This window comes from Rana temporaria, chromosome 5, assembly GCF_905171775.1.
Source record: "Rana temporaria chromosome 5, aRanTem1.1, whole genome shotgun sequence".
In the NCBI taxonomy this organism is placed as follows: domain Eukaryota; kingdom Metazoa; phylum Chordata; class Amphibia; order Anura; family Ranidae; genus Rana; species Rana temporaria.
Window position 1 is genome coordinate 174,875,315 of NC_053493.1, and position 27,855 is coordinate 174,903,169.

At 43.8% G+C, this 27,855-nt stretch overlaps 1 protein-coding gene across 9 annotated transcripts in view; it reads right to left on the bottom strand.

Moving 5' to 3' along the window:
* Nucleotides 1-1,843: 1,843 nt before the first annotated feature.
* The window catches only part of PIGM (phosphatidylinositol glycan anchor biosynthesis class M), a 564,607-nt gene continuing 538,595 nt past the window's right edge, over nucleotides 1,844-27,855 (bottom strand). For 7 of the 9 annotated variants that reach the window (XM_040353413.1, XM_040353414.1, XM_040353416.1 and 4 more), the window contains 2 exons: nucleotides 20,717-20,887; nucleotides 1,844-1,992 (listed from right to left, as the gene is read on the bottom strand). In XM_040353413.1, coding sequence (XP_040209347.1) covers nucleotides 20,717-20,887 — 171 coding nt within the window. In that variant the 3' untranslated portion in view covers nucleotides 1,844-1,992. Of the gene's footprint in view, nucleotides 1,993-20,365; nucleotides 20,888-27,855 lie in introns of those variants that run through there. The other 2 variants (XM_040353415.1, XM_040353409.1) reach the window with 2 other exon arrangements.

The following is a 27,855-nucleotide window of genomic DNA, read 5'->3' on the forward strand; positions in this document are numbered from 1 at the left end:
CAAAATCCTCAGTTTTACTCAAATTAGTTGATGCAAAAACGAATACACCCCACAACAAAAACTACTACATCTAGTATTTTGTATGACCTCCATGATTTGTAAAAACAGGACCAAGTCTTCTAGGCATGGAATGAACCAGTTGGTGACATATTGCAACGTCTATCTTTTTTCATTTTTCAAGGCTCTTTTAGAGCCTGGATGCTGGATGGAGAGTGATGCTCATTTTGCCTCTTCAGAATTCCCCATTGGTGTTCGATTGGGTTCAGATCAGGAGACATACTTGGCCGCTGGATTACTTTCACCCTGTTCTTCAGAAATGCAACAGTGGCCTTATATGTGTGTTTTGGATCATTGGCATGTTGGAAAAGTGCATGATGACCATGGGCACGGAGCGATAGTAGCATCTTCTCTTTCATTATAGAGCAGTACATCTGTGAATTCATGATATCATCAATAAAATGCAGCTTCCCAACACCAGCAGCACTCATGCAGCCCCACAGAAGGACACTGCCACCACCACGTTTCACTGTAGGCACCATGCATTTTTCTTTGTACTCCTCACCTTTGCGACACCATACAGTTTTGAAGCACTCCGTTCCAAAAATCTTTGTCTTGGTGTCATTACTACAGAGTCCCAGTTGTTTTCTTTTTCAGCATGGGCCCTGGCAAATTCTAGCCAGGCTGTTTTGTGCATGGGCTTTAGGCGAGGCTTCCTTCATTGATGACACACATGCATGCCATTCCTCTGTAGTGTACACCATATTGTGTCATGGGAAACAATCACCCCACTTTGGCTTTCTACTTCTTTAGCTAACTGCAGTGAACTTGCATGTCATTTTTCGTCAATTCTTCTCATTAGAAGATGTTCCTGCCAAAGTGTTAACTTACATGGACGGCCTAGACGTCTCTGTGAGATGGTTGCAGTTCCATCGTTGTTAAATATTTGTGTCACTTTTGCTGCAGTATTCTTTTTTTTTCTTTCAATTTTTTATTTATATATATATATATATATATTTTTTTTTCACAAAGATGTTCCAAGATACAACTTTTCAGGTGCAATATCTTATTTAAAAAATCTACATACTTAAAGCGTCACTAAAGGAATTTTTTTTTTTAGCTAAATAGCTTCCTTTACCTTATTGCAGTACTGGTTTCATGTCCTCATTGTTCGTTTTTGCTTTGAAGTAGCTGTAATTCTGCTGTGATCTCCACACTTCCTGGTTGCCTGTTCCTTATAACCATCAAACTGGGAGCTTTCTCACGGTGGTCTAAGCTGTCATTACTGTGTGTCTAAAACTCCTCAGAACCAATCAGATTAATTTTAAAAACAAAACACTGCCCTGGATTTGTTTGTTTTTGTTCTGTGAGTCTTCCCGACTCACCTCTCACCCGGAACTTCATGTATGTACCTTTAAAGCCGAAAGTGAAACTAGAGGCACATTATATGATAGATTAAATTAAATTTTTAATCATTTTTAAAAGGAATCAGTTAACTTTTATGTCTCTATACCCAATAAACAGTCATTTCAGCAAAAACATTTTTTTCCTTTAGTGACCCTTTAACTCATAAACATTTTTATTTTACCTTGATTGCAATTTACCAAAACAGAACCAAATTCTCCTAACCCATATTGCTCCTTTATCACCTTTAAACTCTGTCCTGTTTTGGACTGTTCTTATCCTTGTCACATTACTATCCACCTACAACCCACCCTGATTAACCCTGTCCCCAAGAAATAAAACTAAACCTGGCTATACCGGCTTAATCTTAGAACAGTAGAAGAATAAGAAAAGCAAGAGAGAGAGAGAGAGAGAGAAAAAAACACAATAATAATATTATTTCCCCCTCCCTCTCCCCCCCCCCAACCCCCCTCTGTCGGTATTTTTCCTCCTGTTCCTTCATAGTCATAATGAGATTTTCCATTTGTTGCACTTCTGTTAATCTCGTCATCCACTGCGCTCTGGTTGGAGATTTTTTGGATTTCCATAAAGCTGGAATACATAATTTTGCTGTTGTAAGCAGGTGTCTCAATAATGAATCTTTGAACTTGTCTATTGAAATGGGGATATCCAGCAACAGAACAGCCACAGGATTATCTCCAAGGGACACATCTATTACTTCTTCCACTGTTTCTAAGACCATTTTCTAGAAATCTTTTATTCCCAGGCAATCCCAGAAAATGTGCGTCATAGTACCAACAGTGCCTTGGCATCTCCAATAAAGATTGGACACCTGTGGGTATATTCGGTTCAAAACTTCTGAAGTTCTGTACCACCTACTCAATATCTTATAACTACCTTCTTGATATCTGGTTGCCTGTGGATGCCTTATGAGTAAACCTGAATATCTTATTTTTTTGTACAACGGAGAAAGTGATCCCCAACTCCCTCTCCCATGCTTGTATAAAGCCCAAGTTCTGCGGGGCTTTCAGCTCCGTCACCATGGCATATAACATCAATATTGCATGTCTCACTGACTATCCCTTTAGACATACAGTGGGGATCAAAAGTTTGGGCACCCCGGGAAAAAATGACAGACTAGACATTCTTATAATATATCAAAAAAAGTTAGATTTTATTTCCATCATTTACACTTTCAAAATTCCAGAAACAAAAAAATGGTGTCTGCAAAAGTTTGGGCACCATGCAGAGTTAATATCTGTACTTCCCTTTGGCAAGTATCACAGCTTGCAAACGCTTTTTGGAACCAGCCAAGAGTCTTTCAATTCTTGTTTGAGGTATCTTTGACCATTCTTCCTTACAAAAGTCTTCCAGTTCTTTGAGATTTCTGGGCTGTCTGTCATGCACTGCTCTTTTAAGGTCTATCCATAGATTTTCAATTATGTTGAGGTCAGGAGACTGTGAAGGCCATGGCAAAACCTTCAGTTTACGCCTCTTGATGTAATCCCCAGTGGATTTTGAGGTGTGTTTAGGATCATTATCCATTTGTAGAAGCCATCCTCTCTTTAACTTCAGCTTTTTCACAGATGGCATCAAGTTACCATCCAAAATTTGCTGAAATTTTATTGAATCAATTTTTTCCTTCTACTCGTGAAATGTTCCCCGTGCCACTGGCTGCAATACAACCCCAAAGCATGATTGATCCACCCACATGCTTAACAGTTGGACAGAGGTTCTTTTCATTAAATTCTGTGCCCTTTCTTCTTTAAACGTGCCTTTGCTCATTCCGGCCAAAAAGTTCTATTTTAACCTCATTGGTCCATAGAATTTGTTTCCAAAATGCATCAGGCTTGTCTATATGTTCATTTGCAAAGTTCAAACGCTGATTTTTGTGGTGAGGACGTAGACCATATTTGTACAAGTATCGCTTTATAGTGGAATAGTGTACCACAACTCCAGTGTCTGCCAGATCTTTCTGGAGGGATCATGCAGTCAAACGTGGGTTTTGAATTGCTTTTCTCACAATCCTGCGAGCTGTTCTGTCTGATATTTTTCTTGGTCTTCCAGATCTTGCTTTAACTTCCACTGTTCCTGATGACTGCCATTTCTTAATTACATTCCGAACAGAGGATATTGACATCTGAAAATGCTTAGAAGAACCCATAGTGCTGATTGTTGGGGCAAGGTCAGATGAGTCTGGCATTCAAAACCTTTGAGATTGACATCACCTGGTCTTCCCAGACGATAATTAGGAACAATCCATGACACTGGCAGGTCTCAGCTTTGCAAAGGGGGCAGTGCATGCTATAAATTCTGCAGGGTGCCCAAACTTTTGCAGACACAATTTTTTTGTTTTCTGTAATTTTGAAAGTGTAAATGATGGAAATAAAATCTAACTTTTTTTGACATATTATAAGAATGTCTAATCTGTAATTTGATGTCTTTTGGAGATTTTTCCATCTTTCCTTGGCTTCCTTATGCCCATTAATAACATTTTTTACCTGGGGTGCCCAAACGTTCGATCCCCACTGTAGCTCTTCAAATTTAGAGGGTATAGCAATTTCTCTTGTTTAGAGAGAAATGCTTTTAGCTGCATTCTCCTAAATGGGTCCAAAATTTCACAAAACTCACGATCAATCTCCTCACCTGACATTACCTGATTGTCTACTGTAAAATGTATGAGTCTACTTTTACCCTGTTTAAATTGCTAAAACTTCTATCTTTTAAACCGGGTTCAAACTTTGGGTTACCCACAATTGGAGTCATCGGGCTCAGAAGAGTCAACGTTTTAACTTTTTTAAATGTTTTTTTTAACCGATCTAAATGTCGCACCCACCGTTGGATGTTTCTTCACCTCCTGCGGTGTGGCCATGTTAGTGAGCCATATTAACCCCTCCAAAGGTAACTCTGAAATTGCTTGTTCCATGTGTACCCATGGTTTGTCTTTTTGAGATGCACACCAATCCAACACTCTTGGTAAATGTATTGCTTCATAGTAGCCCTCCGGGGCTGGGAGTCTCACTCCTCCTTTTTCTTTTGGTAAAACCAAGATATCTCTACCAATTCTGGCAGATTTTCCCGCCCATATGAACTTCGCAAATCTTGCTCTCAGATATCCCAAAGGGATTTTAATAAATATAGCAATCTCGGCATTCCATTCATTTTTATGATGTTGATTCTGCCGAACCATGTGAACACTTCCTTATCCCACTTCTGTAGGTCTAGTTTAATCTGTCGTGCCAGGGGGATAAAATTAAGTTCAAGTATCCTATTTAGTTTTCTTGGTATTTTTGTGCCCAAATATCCTATGAGAGAGTCTGTTCATTTGAACGCAAAGAAAGTGGATAGCTGCTGTTGCAAACTATATTCATCTCCACACCCATTGCTTCTGATTTATTATAATTCACTTTAAAGTTGGACAGTCTCCCATACTTGCCTATCTCAGATAGTAATGGCAGGAGGGATAGTGCAGGGAGGGTTACAAAAAACATAAGGTCGTCTGCGAATGCAGCTAGTTTATGCTCCTTTCCGTTTAACTTAATACCCTTAATGTCTGGGTTAGCCCTTATAGTCCTTAAAAATGGTTCTAGTGTCAGGATAAAGATGATAGGTGATAATGGACATCCCTGTTGTTTTCCATTGTAAATAGAGAAAGACTCGGATAATACCTCATTTATCCTGACTCTGGCTTTGGGAAAGGAGTATAAACTCATGACCCAGTTCTGCATCCCCCTTCTCAACCCTATATGTTGCATAGTAGCCCTCGGGAATGACCAGTCTACCTTGTCAAATGCTTTTTCTGCATCTGTAGAGATGTGCTGCAGTATTCTGACTGATAAGTAAAGCTTTGCTGATCTTCTTGTAGCCCTCACCTTTCTTGTGTAAAGAAATTGTTTTCTTTCTCAGGCCATCTCAACCATGTGGTACCATTGCTGACAGCATGAAAATGGGAAGGGGTTTTCTTTGTTAAGTAATGCTCTTTTATAATCAACTGCTTGCTGTTTAATGAATAATTAGACTTACCTGTAGTTGAATTCTTGTCAATTAGTATTTTGTTGTGTAAACCAAATATCAATCAGTGCAATCAAAAGAAAAGTGTAAATAAATGTGAAAAAATATAAAGTACAAATATAAGTAGCCTCTTTCACTAAAAAAGTGCTTTCACTCCACTTAGGGACAATAATAAAATTAACAATACAGTGCTGTGCTACTAAATATGCTATAATAAATGATAAACCAATATATATGTGTATAATCCAGTGCTTAACCATAAATCATCATCATCATCACCGTGACCATGAACAAACAATCCATAAATCTTTAAAAGTCTGTAAAAAATCCCAAGATTCACTGCTTTTGGATGAGGGTTTGTTCATTTTTATTATCGGTCACAATGGTCAAAATGATCAAGGATGCTAGGGTCGTCCTACTGAACAAACCAGTAGAAATTGCACCTCGACACTGATACACTTTATGTTCTTAGCGGCAAAAATTGCTATCGTCACAGCATGGAAAAGCCCTGTTATGGACATAGCATTGATAAAACGCAAACTTATGTGGATCATGTTGAACGAAAAGATAGTGGGCCAGATCCACGAAGCGCGGCGCTTCTCTCCGTCCGGCGTAGTGTATCTCAGATACACTACGCCGCCGTAACTTACTTTTTTTTGTATCCTCAAACATTTCCCGCCGTTAGTTACGGCGGCGTAGTGTAACTTAGGCGGCGTAAGGGCGCGCAATTCAAATGTATGAGATGGGGGCGTGTTTTATGTTAATATGTCGTGACCCGACGTAAATGACGTTTTTTTTTAACGGCGCATGCCCGTCCGTGGGGGTATCCCAGTGCGCATGCTCGAAATTAAACCGGAACAAGCCAATGCTTACAACGGTGACGTCATTCTACGCAAAGCCCTATTTGCGAACGACTTACGCAAACGACGTAACATTTTCAAAATTCGACGTGGGAACGACGGCCATACTTAACATAGGATACGCCTCATATAGCAGGGGTAACTATATGCCGGAAAAAGCTGAACGCAAACGTCGTAAAAAAATGCGCCGGCCGGACGTACGTTCGTGGATCGCAGTATCTAGCTAATTTGCATACTCAACGCGGAATTCGACGGAAACGCCACCTAGCGGCCAGCTTAAATATGCACCTACGATCTGACGGCGTACTAAGACGTACACCTGTCGGATCGAGCCCAGATTCCGCTGTATCTTTTTGTGGATACAAAACAGAGATACGACGGGGGAACTTTGAAATTACGCGGCGTATCCATAGATAGGCCGGCGTAATTCGTTTAAGGATCTGGCCCAGTGAGTGTTCTACGCGACAAACCATTCCTTTTTGATAAAACATGATCCCCTTGGCTTGCCTACTTGCAGGTCCGCAAAACATAGTTATTTTTTTATTCGACTGACAGGAGGGTCCCAGATGAATTTTCCTTTCTCTTATTCCACTTTCTTCTTTTCTTTTCTTTCTCACTGCCTTTTGTCAACCTTGTCATCAAGTTGTTATAGTTACCTTTTTTTATAACCCAGGCTCTTCTGGGCATTTTTTGGGGGAATATGATCCCTCATATGGGTTGTTGCAATGTTAGATAGTTGTAAGTGCCTTAACTACTGTACAAAATGAAGTAAGAGGCATTATTGCCATCAATACAATTTCATTGTGATTTGGTCATAGTAATGCTATGCATCCAAGTCCATGATCTCTTGTTTCTATATACTTTATCAGGTGGTCAGCCGGATGGTAACCCTCTTGAGTTGATGTTATTTGAATACTTTACAAGAAGTCTATAATAAGTTGATGTCTTCCTTAGATACAAATTTAGGTACGTTAGAGGGCCCTACGGCAGACCTTACCTCTGTGCTATGGTCCTCACCAGTTTCCTCACCTTGCATTTGTATGTTCCCCGTTGTAAGCTTGGAGCAGACGAGGATTGTTCGGTGCTCCATTAAATTATCCATTTTTTTTTATTTGTTCCCCAAAACAATAAAAATTATTGAAACAGAAAAGTCTGTAAAAAATAAATATGTACCATAGTCCATACAAAAACTAACAAGTGACTGATTGGATCCACTCCAGTCACTTATTTTTTTTGTATGGATTTTGATATATATATTTTTTACGGACTTTTGATTTATGGATTGTTTGTGCATGAGGTTTAATGTTGATAAATGTAAAGTTATGCACTTGGGGGCTAAGAATATGTATGCATCATACATACTAGGAGGAGTACAACTGGGGGGATCTGTAGTGGAGAAGGATCTGGGGGTTTAGGTAGATCATAAGCTCAATAATGGCATGCATGCAAGCTGCGGTTTCCAAAGAGAGCACAGTCCTTTCTTGTATTAAGAGAGATATGCATTCCAGAGAGAGAGATATCATTTTGCCCCTGTACAAATCATTAGTAGGACCTCATCTGAAATATGCAGTTCAGTTTTGGGCACCAGTTCTTAAAAACAAAATCAGGGAACTGGAGAGGGTGCAGAGAAGGGTAATCAAATTGATAAGAGGCATGGAGGAGCTCAGCTATGAGGAAAAATTAGAAGAACTGAATTTATTCACTCTTGAGAAGAGGAGAATAAGGGGGGATATGATCCACATGTACAAATATATAATGGGTCCATATAGTGAACTTAGTGTTGTTATTCACTTTACGGTCAACACTGAGGACAAGGGGGCACTATTTACGTCAAGTGGAAAATAGGTTTCATCTCCAAATGCGGAAAGGTTTCTTCACAGTAAGAGCTGTGAAAATGTGGAATAGACTCCCTCCAGATGTGGTTCTGGCCAGCTCAGTAGATTGCTTTAAGAAAGACCTGGATACTTTCCTAAATGTACATAATATAACTGAGTACTAAGATTTGTAGGTTAAGTTGATCCAGGGTACATCCGATTGCCTGTCGGGGGATCAGGAAGGAATTTTTTCCCTGATGTAGCAAATTGGATCATGCTCTGCTGTTTTATTTTTTTTGCCTTCCTCTGGATCAACTGTGGGTATGGCATTGGGTGTATGGGATTGTACTATGATTTTTTATTTTGTTTGTTTATTTTTTTGTGGTTGAACTGGATGGACTTGTGTATTTTTTTTCAACCTGACTAACTATGTAACTATGGTGATGATGATTTATGGTTAAGTACTGGCTTATACAATTTTTTTTATATATATTGGTTTATTATAGCATATGTAGTAGTGCAGCACTGTATTGTTCATTTTAATTAGGATTTTGTTCTCTAAAATTTAGCTTTGCTCCTAAGACTTTCATTGGAGTGTATTCGTTTCTTTATCGTACATCAGTGTTTCTCAAGTCCAGTCCTCAAGGCGCACCAACAGGTCTTGTTTTCAGGCTTTCCATTATTTTGCACAGGTGATTTTATCAGTTTCACTGCCTTGTAATTACCACAGCTGTTTCATCTGAGGGAAATCCTGAAAACATGACCTGTTGGTGCGCCCTGAGGACTGGTGTTGAGAAACACTGTCGTACATCACGGAACACAGAGCACCATAGTCATAACTATGTGGGTTATACGCCACCTTCAGGTGATTGGACACTGGCATAATCAAAACAGGAAGTCCCCCTCTATATAAACCCTCCCATACAGGGACTACCTCAGTGTTTTTTGCCAGTGTCTAAGCTGTTGGTCACAGTTAATGAAGTGCTAAGTAGAGCTCCGCAGTTGATCCTGCATAGGATCGGGGGTCTATGCAATCGGATCCATTCAAAGAGCCTCAGTACCCGAGCCTTGGAACGGAGTCTCTGCCTGTAATGCTTCTCTCTGAGAGCTAGGCCCTGGGATCCGGCGCCTTGGTCACATTTCCATACCACAAGTTTGCTCTGGCAGGGTGCTGTACAGGTCCAAGGGAGTGGAGCCTATATGCAAAGGGGACCTGGTTATTGAAGGTCTGTCATGACACAACCCGCCATGATGGGTGGAAGATTGGGTCTGACTGGAATTTCCAGCAGTATCCTGCGGGGGTAAAGGTAAGTTAAAGATGATAAGAAGATCCTGAGAAATTCTTATGGACTTCTTAAATGAGTGAATGATGTTTCGCCTGCGTTTACCGCTAGAGGGTATAAATACAACATACCTGGCGTCAACATTCCATACTTACCTGATGATGCAATATGTCAGCAGCGCTTGTGGACAGTTTTGCCTCTCACTCTTATTTTCAGCTGCCTGGGGGGGGATTTAGGGGACTTCCCCTATCAGGGTAAAAGTCTCAAGTGGTAAGCTGGGACCCACTGCTTCCCACCCTCCTGGGATTCCCGTAGGGGGAATCGCCGTGTGCAGGAGTCACCCTCCTTCAATATAATAGGAGAGGACATCACAGGGGGCAGGACTCGGCGTGCACGTGTGGCGGCGTGCACGTTTTTTCACTGCATAGGCGCAGGCCAGCTAGATTTTAAATGTCTCAGGCTGCAATTAAACTGGTAGCTGACAGAGAGGGACACAGACGCATATCCAAGGGCACGCAAGTGCTGTGGGTGTTGGCTACAGGCATTTCAAGGCACATTTATTCAGCATCTGGCTGGGCATTGATAGCAGCATATTTAACCATTGCTGGACTAAACTCAGCAAAAGATGCATGGTATAGTACCTCTGCTTTGTGCTTAGGACTATGTATTCCCAAAAGAGAGTAACAAAAACAGTGAAGAGGAGTGCAAGGGCGCCGCGGTCAGGATCTAAGGATCCTAGTCACGCCTCCACAGTATCATCCTTTCCTGAAAGACCCAAAGCGGCTGACAAGGCTGAGCCATTGAGCTTATCAGGCATTGTAGCTTCTTCCAACATTCCAGCCTCTGCATACGTCACTAAAGATGATTTGGCTACAGCACTAGCTGGTTTGGAAGGGAAGATAGATGATTTGTTTCGCATACCATCCCAGGCTGGGAGGAAGCGCGATAGGTCCCCTTCCCCTGCCCTGCGTCCGTCGTTGGTGGATCAGAAGTGGGTTGGGGATACGGATATATCCCCAGAGGACCCACTAGGAGAGCAGGAAGATGGTTCCTCTTTTGAGGATTCAGCTTCAGAAGAGTCCTTCTCAGCCTCGCAGTCTCAAAGATTGCTAGTTTAATCACTTACAGAGGCAGTCCGTTTGGGATATAAGTTACCCCTGGCAGAGACGGCTGAGGTTTCATTCTCCTGTTTGGGGTCTCTAGAGCCTCCTCAGGGTTCACATGCTTTTCCTATGCACCTATTGCTGGAACAGCTCATATATGCTGACTGGGATCATCCAGACAGGCATTTTCTTCCTCCCAAGAGATTTTCTCTTGTTTATCTGATGGATAAAAAGTTCACTAAGAAATGGAGTGTGCCAGCAGTAGATGCTGCTATTTCTTCTCTGAATAAGAGTCTCACTTGTCCAGTGGACAACGTCCAGTGTTTAAGGATCCGGCTGATAAAAGGCCTGGATCTAGCTGAGCTACCTAGAGCCCTATGTTTTGCGGTCGGCGCTATTAAAGATTATATTCTATCAGACGTCTCGCCTTACTCTCCTGTTAGTGCATATGCGGAGAGTGCTGTGGCTTAAATATTGGTCAGCTGAGTTGCCATGTAAAAAAGTTATTGGCTGGCTTTCCCTTCCATGGGGAATGTTTATTTGGGGATGATTTGGATAAGTACATCTCAGGTGGTAAGAGTACCCTTCTTCCAGTTAAGAGTAGAAGGCCTTCATTTTTACGGGCTGCTTCTCCAATTCCAGGGGAGATGGCATCCGCCATCAGGTCCAAGAGGTAGACCTCAGAACCAAGCTCAGGGACAGAAAAAGCCCTGGGGGCAAAAGTCTGTAAAGCAAAGTCCCAAGGCCTCCTTATGAAGGGGCGCCCCTGCTCAATTGAGTGGGGTAAAGGCTTCTGCAGTTCGCAGGAGCCTGGCGGGAAGAGATCCAGGACAGATTGGTCATCTCCACAGTATCTCTAGGATACAAACTAGAGTTTCGAGAATTCCCACCATCCCGCTTCCTAAGATCGAACGTTCCAAAAGACCCAGTCAAAAGAGAGTCTTTATTTCAGGCATTAGACCAATTGATGTCTCAGGGTGTAATCATAGAGACCCCCTCAGAAGAACAGGGTATGGGATTTTATTCAAATCTCTTTACAGTGCCAAAACTGAATGAAGATGTCAGACCCATTCTAGATCTCATGGGTCTGAATCGGTTCCTCAACATCTGCTCTCTTTGCATGGAATCAATCAGGTCTGTATCAATTTCCACCCTGAGGGGTGGAGAATTTCTAGCGTCAATAGAAATCAAGGATACATCAAGTATGCATATCTACATGTTCCAATATTTCCTGTTCACCAGAGGTTACTGCGGTTCGCGCTATAAGAGATCTGGTTCACACGGTTAGGACAAAGAAGGGTCCTTCCATCCGCCTTTGCATGAGGTTGTTAGGGAAGATGGTAGCTTCATTCGAAGCAGTTCCCTATGCCCAGTTCCATTCAAGACTGTTACAAAGTGGTACCCTGTCTGCTTGGAACAAGAAGGGCAAAGACTTGGATTGTCCAATAAACCTGGCTCCAAAGGTGCGCCAGAGTCTCAATTGGTGGTTGATAACTAAAAATTTGCAGAAGGGGAAAACCTTCATACCAGTAGCGGGCTGGGCAGCGGTCCTGGCTCTAAGGGCCTGGACGAGCAGATTATGACATTTTCCTGTCAGGATTCAATCCGACAATGCCACAGCTGTGGCCTACATCAACCACCAGGGCGGCACCAGAAGTTGTGCGGCACAGAAAGAGGTAAACCATATTCTTGCCTATCTGCAGTTCTCATTCCGGGAGTGGAGAATTGGCAGGCGGATTTCTTGAGTCGCCAACAATTGTTTCCGGGGGAGTGGTCTCTACATCCCGACATTTTTCTGGCCATATGCCAGAAATGGGATACCCCGGACATAGATCTATTGGCGTCCAGGTTCAACAAGAAGTTGGACAGCTTTGTGTCAAGGACAAGTGATCCACTTGCATGCAGGGCAAATGCATTAATGACACCATGGGATCAGTTTTCACGATTTGTGTGTTCCCCCCCAGTTCAGCTGCTACCGCGGCTTCTACGCAGGATCAAGGAGGAACGGAAGCCAGTAATCCTAGTTGCCCCGGCATGGCCCCGAAGATATTGGTATGCAGAGATTGTAAGGATAGCAGTGGGGGATCCTTGGACTCTTCCATCTTGGCCAGACCTGCTGCAGCAGGGATTGGTGTTCTATCCTGCCTTACAAATGTTGCATTTGACGCTTTGGCTATTGAAGCCCACATTCTAAAGAGTCAGGGGCTTTCAGGTTCAGTGGTGACTACACTGATAAATGCAAGGAAGCCGGCCTCTAAGACCATTTACTATAGGGTCTGAAAGGCCTATGTTTCCTGGTGAGAACCCAAAGGATGGCATCCTTGCAAGTATGTCATAGGTAGGGTCCTTGCCTTTCTACAATTAGGAGTGGAAATTAAGCTATGCTTAAGTACGATCAAGGGTCAGATCTCGGCCTTGTCAGTGTTTTTCCAAAGGCTACTTGCTTCGCATTCTTTGGTCCAGGCCTTTATACAAGGGGTAAGACGTATAAATCCACCAGTTGGGTCTCCCTTGTGCCCGTGGGATTTGAATCTAGTTTTTTTGTCGGCTTTACAAGGACATCCTTTTGAGCTGATGTGCCATGTGCCCTTCATCCTTGTGACAAGGTTGGTGTTCTTGGTTGCGATCATTTCCACAAGAAAAAGTTTCAGAGTTGCCAGCTTTCTCTTGTAAAGTGCCATACTTATAGTTATTCATAAGGATACAGTGGTATTGCACCCTCACCCATCCTTTCTGCCTAAGGTAGTATCTAGTTTTCATATGAACCAAGATGTTTCCCTACCTTCATTCTTTCCAGAACCTTGTTCTGCAGAGGAAAGATTATTACACACTCTCAATGTAGTGAGAGCAGTTAAGGTCTATCTGAAGGGCAGCACAGTGGTGCAGTGAGTAGCACTTTCGCCTAGCAGCAAAAGGGTCGCTGGTTCGTATCCTGACCACGACACCATCTGCCTGGAGTTTGCATGTTCTCCCTGTGCCTGCGTGGGTTTCCTCCGGGAACTCCGGTTTCCAAAGACTCCAAAGACATGCTGGTAGGTAAATTGGATCTTGTCTAAAACTGGCTCAGTATATATAAGTATATCTGTGTGTATGACTGTGTGTCGAAATCCTACGGGATAAAATGACCGCACCAGCCAAGCAGACTCTGGCTGGAAACAGCGCCCAGAGGCGATTCAGTTCGCATGAGTTGCGCTATACAAGTCATTCATTCATTCATTCATTCATTCATTCAAGGCAACTTCTCAGATACAGAAGACTGACACTTTGTTTGTACTGCCAGAAGGCCCCAGGAAGGGGGGAGGCAGCATAAAAATTGTACTATTTCTAGGTGGATCCGTCAGGTTTTTATTCAGGCTTATGATTTAAAAGGAAATATTGCACCTTTTCAATCTAGAGCACATTCTACCAGGGCAGTAAGTGCTTCCTTGGCAGTGCATCACTAAACCTCCATGGCTCAGATTTGCAAGGCCGCAACTTGGTCGTCAGTACATACATTCACTAAATTCTACCAGCTGGATGTAGGTCAGCAGGAGGATGCCGCCTTTGGGTGCAGTGTACTGCAGGCTGCAGTATAGGTCCTCGCATCCGATAGTGGTCTGCTTTATTTTGGGTCTCCCTCCCCTCAGATGGCATTGCTTTGGGACATCCCACATAGTTATGACTATGGTGCTCTGTGTCCCGCGATGTACGATAAAGAAAAATAGGATTTTTGTACGCACCGTAAAATCCTTTTCTCTGAAGTTCATGGACGGACACAGCTTCCTTATAATCTTGACTGTAGGGTTATGTTCCATCTATCAGGAGAGGACTAGGCAGACATGTTAATAGTTAAAACATGTAATCTTTACCAAAGCTGAACAGCCCCGTCCAGGGGGTGGTCCCTCTGGTCATAACAACTCACACTGCACTCAGAAGCTCAGTTCGTCAAAAAGCAGTACAAACTTAAAAAGGAGGGGTGGGTGCTGTGTCAGAGAAAAGGATTTTATGGTGAGTACAAAAATCCTGTTTTCTCTTTCGTCCATGGACGGACACAGCTTCCTCATAATCTTCACTGTAGGGATGTCCCCAAGCAGTGTCAAAAAACGAGGGGGTGGGAACAGCAAACAAAAATTCCCCCCAACACAACCAGAGCTCCTCAACGGAGGAGTTGCAACCTCAAATGGCCACCTGCAAAACCTTGCGGCTGAAGCAAGCATCTAAAGATGCACTCACATCAACCTTGTAAAATGTAGTAAAGGTGTCGCCACCTTACACACTTGTGATACAGACGCTTGATGTCAGAAAGCCCAGGAGACATCAATTGCCCTGGTCGAATGCGCAGAGACAGGAAAGGGAGGCGCCCACCCTTTAAGGGCATAGACCTGAATTACCATCTGTCTGATCCACCGAGAAATGGTGGCCGACGAGATCGCCAGGCCTTTCTTTGGACCAGTCACCAACACAAACAATGAGCCTGACCTCCGGAACGGAGCCGTAGCAGACAGATACACCCTCAGAGCACGTGAGCACTCTAGGGAAGCTGTGTCCCTAGACGTGGTCGTCTAAGGAATGAAACGCAGCCTCCTTGGGATGCGACAGCCGAGGACATAAGGATGGAAGCACAATGTCCTCATTTAGATGAAGGGCCAAAACTACCTTCGGAAGAAACAAAGGTTGCCGACGTAGCACCGCCTTATCCTTATGAAGGATCAAGTACGTGGACTTGCAAGACAAGGCCACCAACTCAGAAGCCCTCCTGACAGATGTGATGGCCACCAAAAAAGCAACTTTCTGAGAGAATGTCAAAGGAGGAATCCCTCTGATGTTCTCAAAGGGAGGTTTCTGAAGCACCGAGAGCACCAGGTTCAAATCCCACGGCGGAAGTGGTGGTCGAACGGGGGGACCACATGTCGGACCCCTTGCACAAACATACTCACCAGTGAATGAGCCGCCAAGGGTCGTTGAAAGAAAACAGCCAAGGCGGAAATCTGCCCCTTAATGGTGCTTAAGGTAAGGTCTGATCCACTCCACGCTGTAAAAACAGCAGGATCCAGGAAACTGAATATATACGTAGACCTCACACAGAGATGTAGGCCTTCCACGTGCTATGGTAAATCCTCTGAGAAGATGACCTCCGTGCTCTTAGCATGGTGGAAATTACCGAATCCGACAGGCCTCGGTTCCTCAGTACCTGGCTTTCAATAGCCATGCCGTTAAAGCCAGCGACTGTAGAGCAGGAAGAAGTATGGGACCTTGCGACAGAAGTTCCTCCCGCATCGGCAGTCACCAAGGGACCTCCGCCACCAGGCGCACTAGGTCGGCGTACCAGGGACGCCAAGGCCAGTCTGGGCAATCAGAATCACCAGAATCCCCTCAGCCTCCACTCTGCGGAGCAGACGAGGAGGAAGTTTAAGTGGGGGAAAAGGCATAAATTAGCTGATACTGACCCCACAGAGCCACCAATGCGTCTGTGGCGTCTGCCCAGGGATCTCTGGACCTGGTCACAAACCTCAATACCTTTGATTGAGTCGAGAAACCAGAAGGTCCACGTCTGGTATGGCCCATCTCAGGCAAAGGAGTTGAAGCACATCTGGGTGTAGTGACCATTCTCTTTCGTCCAGTGTATGGGAGACTTAGGTAGTCTGCTTGCCAGTTTTCTATGCCCAGAATGCATACGACTGATAGAGCCGGCACGCTTCTTTTTGTCCTCCTCAGGATGTGAGCGACCTCTGATGCTGCAGCTGAGCTTCTTATTCCTCCTTGATGGTAGACTGCTGTGGCGTTGTCCGACTGGATCCTAACTGGATGCCTTAGTAGCGTATGTGGAGAGACACTGCCTGATCGCCTAAAGTTCCAGTACAATGATCGGCAGGCGGGATTCCTCCTGTGTCCAGCGACTTTGTGTCGACTGAACCCCCCAAACACCCCCCCCAACCGGTCAGGCTGGCGTCCATCGTGATTACCATCCAGTGAAAGGGAAGGGCCGGAGACCTGGGAGGCCCTGACTAGTTGGCTCACCCGGATTTGACAATCCAGGGACAATGGAGACTTGTCCCATTTGGACAGGATCTCCTTTTGCAAGACTCGAGTGTGGAATTGAGCATACAGTACCGCCTCGAAGGAGGCCACCATGAGATCAAGAATTTGCATGCAAAGCAACAATTACCTGTGGGATGCCAACAGCTTCACTGCTACCTGAAGAGCCTACAATTTCTCTAAAGGGAGAAAAAACCTTTGCCTTCGAGGAGTCCAGAATCAAGCCCAGGTATTCCAGGCGCTGAGTCAGCACCAACAACGACTTCAGGAGGTTCAGTACCCAACCAAATTCTTGAAGACACTGACTGGCATTCACCGCATTCTGCTTGAATTTTGAGTCTAAAGCAGCTCTCAGAAGAAGGTCGACCAGGTAGCCCACGATAGTGATTCCTCGCTGTCTCAGCAAGGCCAGAATTGGGGCGAGCACCTTGGTGAAAACCCTTGGTGCCGATGCCAGGCCAAAAGGGAGAGCCACAAATTGGTAGTGATCGTCCTCGACTGCAAAACGCATACACCCGTCCAAGGACGCTAGAAAATCCCCCCAGATGGAATGCAGCGACCACAGAGCGAACTGATTCCATCCTGAACCTTTGCACTTTTACAAAGGAGTTGAGGGCCTTGAGATACAGGATTGGACGGACCCTGTCCTTTTTTGGGACTACAAACAGATTGGAGTAAAATCCCTGAAAACCTTTCCGGCAACGGCACAGGTACGATCACCTTGTGCATCAGCAGGTCCTGCACTGCCCCAAACAGGGTGTTCAGACGAGCCGGGGGAAGATGAAGGTCTGAGGGAAAAAATCTGTTTGGTGGACAAGAAAGAATTTCTATCTTGTACCCTGGTGAAACCTCATCGCAAACTCAGCAGGGAGGTCCACGGGGTTGCAAACTCGCGAAGGCAACCCCCCACCCGAGAGTCAGGCGGAGCCAACCCTTCATGCAGTTACAGACTTGTTTGCAGGCTTGTTTGGCTTGCGAACCCAGGGACGCCTTTTGTCCCTCAGCTGGACCCTGTTGGCCCATCTACCTGTGGGCTCGGACTGACGAAAAACCCCTTCTGAGGGCCCTGGCCTAAGGCGCCTTACTCTTTCTGGATTGTGGGAGCAGTGTGCCCTTACCCCCAGTGACATCCTTAATAATGTCATCCAGCGAGGCTCCAAATAGCCTCTCACCCCAGAAAGGCAAATTAGCCAGAGGCTTCTTGGAAGTCTGGTCCGCGGACCAGCATTCTAGCCAAATCAGGCGACGCAGTACCACAGCAGATACTGAGGCTCTAGAGAGCAGGGGAGCGATGTCCAGGGCTGCATCGCAGACATATTTGAGGCCATGCACCAACTGGTCAGCCATTTCTATGCAGACCAGGGAAACCTGTTGTCTAACTCCTGGTGAAATTTTTTAGCCCATTCTGTAAGTGTCTGTGACACCAGAGCCACAGCCAAAACTGGTCATAAAGCAGATCCCAGCAAGGTAAATATGGACCTGGCCACCGCCTCGGACCTCCTATCCGCAGGGTCTTTAAATGCAGGGGTTTCCTTAACCGAAATAGTGGTTACTTTGTTTAACCGACATACCGGGGGGTCCACAACCGGGGGAGATGCCCATTTTTTTCAGAAGGCTCTCCTCAAAAGGGTAACGGACCACCATGCGCTGAGGGACCACAAAGGACTTGTGTGGCCATTCCCATTCCTTACCAAACGCTTTGGGACTGAAAAGGTCCTCTGCGGTTGTTCCCATTCCTTGTCTATAAACTTATCAAAATAAGTTACATAAGGAAACACCTTAGTAGTGCGGGTCGGCTTGTGGGACCCAAAAGGGACCGACACCTCAGTAGATGCTCCAGCCGCATCCTCCAGCTTGAGGGTTTCCCGCACTGCAGTGATAAGTGCTCCAACAAGTGCCATGTCCTGCACTGACCCGGTCTTCTTCACTGTCCAAATGCTCCTGGTCTGCATACTCTGACCCTTCAGAACAGAGCTTTCCCCAGAAGATGGTGGGGGAGGGGGCTTTTTTTTTTTACCCCCCTTGTGCCCGCACACTGCTTCCACCCTGGCAACAAATGATTCCAGGACCGCCAACAAAGCGTCCACAGGTACCGCAGGTTCAGGGGCACTGGTTGCTACCACCGGAATATCTGGGGAAGAAAACGCCAGCTTCTGACGCCATGCTGATCCACACACTTGACAGCCACTCAGAGAACAAGTCAAGGTACAAGAAAAGACCCACTCTCCTAGCTGCCCAGACCGAGGGGTATTCCCAAAGGACTCACCGCCCTGACCCAGGCCCTGCTTCAGCGCTGCCATCAGCTCTAAACACCTGCACAGAGTGTGCCTGAGGTGTCTCTGATGTGATCTGCCATTCGCGCCGTTCAGAATGACAAACCAGCGCTAGAGGTCCAGCCAATGTAAAAATCCCCACAAAGTTGGCCGCTGGTTACCTCAGGAAAAAGGAGTGTGAGCTACAAGAAAATGGAACACACTAAACATCCGCGCTCATGGCTCTCAGAAAATTCACTATATACCAAAAATTAACAAAGTCCATTTATTAATAGATGCAGTCCAAACAAAAAAGTAAAATAAATGTGAATTGTCCATGTATGGTCATGAAGCACATATGAAATAAATACAGTGTGCAGTGTACAAACAGCAAACAGCTACCATGGAGCACAAAGGATTATGGTATCCAGGGCTCAGAGAGCAGTTCCTCGAATGGGGGAAAAAACAGCAAACAGTACCTTGTTAGGGCTGACTGTGTGTGAGCGATGGTAAAGAGGTGGATGATCAAATCCTCAATTGAGCTGAGCTGTGCTCCCAGGGTCACCCATACAGTTTGTGGCTCACTGTGATGATGGAGCAAAGGGGGCATGTCGTGGCCGACCCAGCGCGTAGCTAAGGCCTGCTCACGCTCAATGGCCGGACTGGGGAGACTACAAGGATCTATATTATCCACCCTGTCACCCAGCCCGCAGTTGATAGTAGATCTCAGGATCAAAAATAAAAGTTCTTCAGGACCGTGGGCTCAAAGGTAGCCAGGTCCTTCTCCTCTAGTAGGCAGAAAAAAACTGAGCTGCTGAGTGCAGTGTGAGGGGTTATGACCAGAGGGACCGCCCCCTGGGTGGGGCTGTTCAGCTTTGCTAAAGATTACATTTTTTAACTATTAACATGTCTGCCTAGTCCTCTCCTGATAGACGAAACATAACCCTACAGTCAAGATTATAAGGAAGCTGTGCCCATCCATGGACGAAAGAGAAATAAGATTGTTCACATGCACACATGGCACCAGCTTTCTCTGCCCAAGAACCCACCAAGACACTTGTGGAATACGCATTGACCAATAAAGGTGGAGTAGTATGCACTTGCAGTGTTCTGATGAGGAGAGCCAATCATACAAGCAGGAAATTATATTTCTGAGGATATTCTGTATACCAACAGGGTAAAGAAGGCCTCCAGATTGCCATATTGCATTGAATTTCAAAGAAAATTACAATGCTGTGGATCGAAAAGATAAGGTAATTTTTAAAAACTTTAAAATACACTATAGCGTATTTTCTCAAAAAAAAAGTTACCCTTTAAATTTTTCAGCTCTTCGAACGGACAAACACAGTGTTGATGGAGGAATGCCTAGTGCAGTGGTGTTCTGCCAGCAGGGGGGGGGGGGGGGGGGGGGGGGGTAGGCATGTTGAGCCTTTCTGGCCGGTAGAACACTGTTAGTGGCTATAACTGCATGTAAAAAATCCAACAGGCTCCTGGTACCCAATTTAATCAATGGATCGACTTGGGTACAATCAGCCTGCCCATGCATGGATCGAATTGCCTGAATTTCGATCTGTGTATACCCAGGCTCATCCTCATTTCTTATAACTCTTCCTCAGGCGCAGCATATGGGGACTTTAAATTTCTATCTTTTTATTGGATTTATATTACAAAGAAAGCCGGGGAATGGGGAATAATACACAGGTATTTGGGTACAGATGTTATTAATGTTATAACAAAATTATCAGTAACAAAAATGTCGGCTTAAGTAAAAAAAGACATTTGTGGTTATGACATAACTTTTGCTTGGATGATAAGTAGATAGACAATATCAAATAAAGTTCATAATCAATATTCTTGTCTACTGTCTTTCTTGCACAAATTGTCCAAAAGGAAACAAAAAACAATACAAATTTAGTTTTAGGATGTCCCCAAGGGGAAGCAAAGAGAAAGGACACAAAAGGAGACTTTATACCACACCTATTGCCATTTATCTTTTGCTTTGTTTTCTTCCTTTAGTTTGTATCTAGTTATAATTTGTGTGAGAATATAACAATTTATAATGAGAAAGAGCAATCCAGCTAGCCACACATGTAAAAATGTGTTTTTTCCTTCAAATTCCAGAAAATAAGCTGGAGCCAGCCACAAAGCCTACAAGAGAAAATAGCAGTGTTAGTTTCATATGTATGATTTAAAGAGTGGTAGACAAGATAAAGGCTGATTCACATGTTTTATTTTAGGATTTGCTATGGTTTTAGGATATGCGATATGGTCATGCCAAGAATGTTGGGCTCTAAAACAATTAGTATGCTTAAAGTGGAGCGCCACCCAACAGGGTATGTTCTGCTTTAAGCACACTTCCTATGCCACATTTGGCATGTCATTATTTTTTTTGGGGGGGGGGGGGGGGGGGTAGGTACCTAGTTTTGGCAAGTTCTCCTCTGCCGCCCCCTCCCCCTGCAGGAGGCACAGCACGACTCGCGGATCCTGGGACAGGTGAGTGTGTGTTTATTTTAAGTCAGGAGCTACACTTTTTGTATAGGCTGACTTTAATTAAACATACAAATGACTAGAGCTCTGCTTTAATGACACAATGTCAATTTGTCTTAATGTACACGTCTCTTTCCAAGTCACAGCAAGAAGGGGAGGGGAGCAGACGTGTGTCTGCTCTTCTCCATCCCCTCTTCTTGCCGGCACCCGCCATGTCAGTCCCGGGCCCACAGATGGGCGCTGGTACCGGCAGCGGAGGATTAACATAGGGGCTATTGGAGCTGCAGCTCCAGGCCCCTTACCTTAACCACACCAATAAAGGGCATTTTTACCCCCTTCCTGCCCAGGCCAATTTTCTGTTTTCAGCGATGTTGCACTTTGAATGAAATTGCACAATCATGCAACGCTTTACCATATGAAATTTTGATAATTTTTTCCCCCACAAATAGTTTTCTTTTGGTGGTATTTGATCACCTCTGCGGCTTTAATTGGTTGCACTATAAACAAAACAAAAAGTGACAAGTTTGAAAATAACACAATATTAACTTTTTACATAAAAAAGGAAAATGTTACTGCGCTGATCTAATTATCCAGAGGGTTTAATCTCTGGAGGTGTGGACTAATATAATACACCATCAACCATATGTAAAATATATATATCAGGGACACAATGTACCCAATATAGGGTGTAAATAACCTAAATACAAACAATCTGTAAAAATATAAATTACATTTAAATTATGCAAGTGTGACACAGTAATTTTAAACTTGAATCACAGATATGAATTAGTGTGTCGGCATACTCATCAATTTGCCACAGTGCTCCTGTGAAGGAAAAAATGGCTATTGTTACTACTACTAGCCAGGTAAATGGTGAAAACAAACATTTCCAAAAATAGATATATATAAAAAATATTCAAAAAACAAGCACCCAATGTGCAATGCGCCAACTGCACCGTGAATTATCCAATAGCTGATATTGGAAACAAATACCAAAAAATGTCAAAGAATAAAATGATTATCAAACAACCAGTAGAATGTGCAATGTACTGGCTGCACTGAAAATAGTCCAATGACAGACAATCTTGCTCTTATACAATAGGTTCCAGTATAACAAAAGATTCAATGTTGGTAGTGCTGTATACAGAAAAGTGCCGCTATCTCTTCCACCCGACAAAGATGTGCCACCATCACCAATGGTTAAACTCAACACTCACCAGACCCCAGATAGTATTAGGCCCCAAAGTGGTGTCTTTTCTTTGTCCGTCAGTGGGTATTGCCTCCTTTTCCCTTTTACAAGTTATCCTTAAATCCTCAAAAACAAGGGGCTCATCATGGTGTAGTATATTAAAATGTATTTAGTAAAAAAGGTAAAAAATAACACTTACAATATAAAGTGCCTCTGACCGGCACTGAGTGTCTTTGGCAGTGTCAACCGTTAAAAGCCACTGACCAGCATTTAAATGGCGTCCTAGAAGGTGTGCGCACCCCGCCTCACTCCACGTGTGTCGCCACAAGGGATCCCTGCGTGCTGGTATGCTTCACCTTCCGTGTGTGTGTGTCCAGACAGCCTCTACGCGTTTCGCTATTGCATCGTCAGGAGAGCTGTGGACACTACTGTTTCAGCTGTATTTATACCCCTATGTGTTACCTGTAACTGTGCTAAAGTGGTCACTGAAAACCGGAAATCCCCCGGCCGCCATCTTGGCTGATGGCGCCGGAAGTTCCAGTTCCACCATTTTGGTTCCTGGATCCCAGTATCATTACAGTCGTTTTGCCATTCCGACTGTTAGTGCCGAGTATTTAGGAATTAAAATATGCCCAGCAGCCAGGGTGGCTTTGTGTGTGTAGCGCTATGCGCGCTGCTGCCTCTGTTTCTGCCTGTCCCCCTCCCACTGTGTGTGGACGCTTGTCGCCCTGTGTATCATCCCCTAATGGTTTATCGCCGCCACCGGAAGTGTGTGTGCGCGGCCATCTTGCCTGCGTCACCGGAAGTGCCCGTGCCACCATTTTGGTTGCTGGCCTCCTATGTTATTCTATGTGTGTTTGGAATGGTCATTGATTCCCCATCCAGGATGTGTCGTTGGCCATTTTAAGTACTAGAAATGATCCCTGAGTAGCAGTCAACGTTTCTGGTTGACGCTGTCAGGGACACTTTACATAGGAACAGCATTTATTACTAAAATTGTGTTACTAGAAATTTGTCCAAAACCATAAAAAGCAGGAAACAATATACAGTTTTCATTTCTTGTACTGCAATATTCTTATAACAATATACAGTTTAGTTTCTTATACTGCAACATTTCTATACATGGGCACTTCTCAGTTTATACCATTACTGGTATCTGTCTCGACCCTATGTTGCTAGTTACTTAATACACATGCTCGTTAATTTTTAATGCTTAATGATAAATAATCTTAAATAATCTAATATTGGTTCTTAAAGGGGAACTGCTCTAATAGCATACATACTTGAGATATTCATGTGCATATTATCAAATTACTCATGAAGTATTTAGGGGAAATAGAACGTGAAATGCACAAACCATCAATAATCTTTCAAGAAACAATTTATGTCTAGTTCCACATTCATTCCCCTAGGCTTAAGTGTGTCTAGTCTAAAGATCCACTCGGTTTCGTTCCTCGATACTTCCCTTCTTAGGTTTAAGTTCCTCCAATTCTGTTCAATTTTGTCTATGGCATAAAACTTCATTTTACTAGGGTCTTTGTTGCGTTTATTTTTAAAGTGCAATGACACACTATGGTGTATGAACCCTTTTTTGATATTTCTAATGTGTTCTCCCATTCGTACCGAAAGTTTTCTTGTGGTTCTGCCCACGTATTGCAGCCCACACTCGCACTCCAACACGTACGTGACATGTGTGCTGCTGCACGTGATCAGCTTATCCACTTTGAATTGTTCATTGTTGGTATGGGATTGAAAATGGTCAACCTTTCTTGGTCCTTTTGTGGTGCAACAGGGTTTACATCTTCCGCACCTGTGAGAAACCCTTCTGATCAAGGAAGGATATCATCTTTTTGGGTGGGTCCGGTACATTTTTAACCAAGGAATCTCGTATTCTTTTTGCTCTTCTATACACAAATTTTGGTCTGGTTGGTAAAATTGTGTTGAGTTGTGGGTCTCCCAAAATAATGGGCCAGTGTTTTCTAATGATGTTTTCAAACACTCTATAGTCTGCATTGAAACCTGTTATGAAGGTCACATCATTCTTTTTAGGTGGTTCAATTACTCTCTCTTTTAGCATATCATCCCGGTTCAGAGATCCTACCTCCAATCTAGTTTGCTCCAACCTGTCTCTATCATAACCTTTATCAGCAAACCTATCAATCAAGGTGTTTGTTTGTATCTGATAATCGGTCATAGAGTTACAATTCCGTTTTATTCTGATGAACTGACCTTTGAGTATGGCCCGCTTCCACTGCGGATGGTGGCAGCTTCCAAACGGTATATAACCGTTACGGTCAGTTTCTTTGAAGTGTGTTCTCGTGTGCAGCTCACCTTCGACCTTGAATATTTCCAGGTCTAGAAACTGAGTCACATCAGGTTGTATATTTACCGTAAATTTAATTCCATAGTGGTTGGTGTTGATATGCTCTATGAAATTATTTAATTGCTCACGATTCCCCTTCCATACAATTAGGATATCGTCAATGAATCGTTTGTATGTTTGTATGTTTGTATGTGTGGCCAGCATTTTCCGAATATCTCTTCACTCTCCCATTTATTCAGGAAAATATTGGCGACACTTGGGGCGTACTTATTCCCCATGCCAACCCCCTTTATTTGGCTATAGTACTTATGGTTGTGCCAGAAGAAGTTATTCTTCATAGCCATCCGCAGACCTTCAAGTATGAACCTCCTTTGTTTTAATTTAAGTTCCGAGTGTTTTTTTAAAGCCCATGCCCATGCCAGTGCATCTGTTTGTTTTATGTTCGTATATAGAGACTCCACATCTATGGTTATTAATAGTGTGGAGTCATCTACTGGGACCTGCTTCAGTGCGTTTATAACGTCTTTACGATCTTTAATAAATGATTCACCTTTTGCTGCCAATGGCTGTAGGAATACATCTAAGTACTCCCCCAGTCTTGAATGAACGGAATTGATGCCGCTTATTATTGGGCGGCCGGGAGGTTTCAATTTATTTTTGTGTACCTTTGGTACCTGATAGATCACTGGTATTCTGGGGGCCTTTGGTAGTATATATCTTCCCTCTTTTTTGTTCAGAATGTGATCCGCAATCCCTTTGTTTAGAAAATCTCTCAGTTTGTTTTTTAGTTCTTTATTGGGGTTCTTTTTTAGTAGTTGGTAAGTGGTGATGTCATCAACTAACCTGTTTAGTTCGTTCGCATAGTCTTGTTTGGTCAGGATGACCAGCCCCCCCCCCCCTTATCTGCTGGCCTCACCGCTATGTTTTTACATTTTTCAAATGTTCTTATCCCTTGCCATATTCTATCTTGTTTGATGTTTTTCTTTGGTTTGATGTTTTTTATTTCCTTTTCCACCATCTTTTTAAATACTTCTATATGTTGGTTGGAACTGATTTTGGGGTTGAAAGTGGATTTGTTTTTTCTTGTACAAAGAGTTTTATTGAAAAAGGTACATCAACAAACAAAAAGAATACAAAAGAGAAAAAGACAGTGGTGGACACAGCATAAGCTATCAAACATCAGAACAGATAGTCCGTAGACCTGAGATCGATCCGGCTTCTAGGGATCCAAAAGCGAATCCAGAAGACCGGCAATAAAATGTCCTCAACTCCAGTAGCCTGCTAAATTAACCTAATGCTGGCTTAGGTAACATACCGGCTAACACGCCGGGGTAAATGTAGAACTTAAAAGCAAAGTTGCTATATGATACACAACATTACCAAATAAAAAAAAAAAGATAAAGATAATAAATAAAATAACAAACCAAAAATTAAAATTCAAGCAGGCACATAGCAGAGGATATCAGTTTTTCAAAATATAAAATAAATAATGCATCCTGTGTCCAGGGCCGACAGGACCAAGCCCGAGGGCCCAAGCTACAAAGAACAAAGAAAGAGAGGATGAAAAGAAAGAGAGCCAACTAGATAAGTAGCATGAGCAAGTAGCAATGAAGAGAAAGAGGAAAAGAAATAGAGAAAAGAAAATAGAAAAAAGAAAGAAAAATAGAAAGAAAGAAAGAAAGAACGAAAGAGAGAAGGGGGTCCACGGGGCAGGGGGAACAGAGACCTATCAAAGAGAAAGTAGTGTTGGGTTAAATCGTGAAGGGTGGTTGTTAGCCACCCAGGGTTGCCATACCCTGAGAAATTTATCGTGGGTATCTGCTAACACAGCAGTGAGTTTCTCGTTAACCATAATATCATTAATGCAGTTTTTAACTGCTTCGAAACTGAGAACCGGGGTCTTCCAGGCCCTTGCAATGATCAATTTAGTTTCAGTAAAAACATGCGCCGCCAGCTAGCGTTCAGGGCGGAGAAGCTCCGTGATCGGTTTCCATAAAAGGGCCTCAAAAGGGTCCTTCTTTAGGTTGGTATCAAAGAGGTTGCGGATCAACGCATAAACTCTAACCCACAATCTGCATACCCTGGGACAGGTCCACCAGATATGTGCCATGGTACCCTCCTGAGAGCATCCATGGAAACACAAAGGGGAATAAGAAGGTATGAAACTCGCCAGTCTGGCCGGGGTATAGTACCACCTATAGAACACTTTATAAGCGTTCTCCTGAAAAAGAACATTGGTAGAGCATTTAGACAATGCCATGGTCATAGCCTGCCAATCTTCCGGATCGAGTTGCCTCCCAAGTTCAGCCTCCCACTGAAGGTGATAAGGTCTCAAGGGCGGTCTCCTAGAGTTGATAATCGCTGTATAAATGAGAGATATGAGTCCCGGGGAATGGGGGCGTGATCTACACAAGCTTTCAAAGGGGGTCATGGTATAGGGGGTAGGTTGGGATCTGGTTAGGCGCTGGAGGAAATGTCGGAGTTGCAAGTAACTATAATGTTCCCTGAGGGGAATATCATGGGAGGAACGTAAAAGCGAATAAGAAATAATCTTGGTTGGGGAGAGCATAGAATGAACGTCTACAAAGCCATGTTCAGTCCACCATGCAAACTGTAAGGGGTTATCCCTACCTGGAGGAAATAACGGGTTATGAAGGAAACTAAGTAATGGCAGATGGGGAGAGATCAGACCCGCAGAATATTTAACCGCATCCCACAATCTAAGAGAATGGGCCAGAAAAGGACCTATAGAGGACGGGCGATGTGCTCGAGGGAGCCATGGAAGAGAGGCTAGAGGTGTTGGGTGAGAATCCACCAAGTCAAAAGTAGCCCACAGTGGCATTTGCTGTTTCTCATGGAGGCGAGACAACGGAGCGATACCCGCCGCGGTGTAGTAAGCATGCAAATTGGGAACCGAGAGGCCACCATTGATTCTGCGTGCAAAAAGCACTTGCCTCCTAATCCTGGGCCTCTTGGGGCCCCAGATAAACTGCAAAATTTTACGTTGGTGAATTCTAAGGATGTGAGAGGGTACCTGAACAGGTAAAACCCGAAAAAAATAAAGCAATTTCGGAAGATAGGTCATTCGTACCGTCGCAACACTCCCGAACCAAGAGA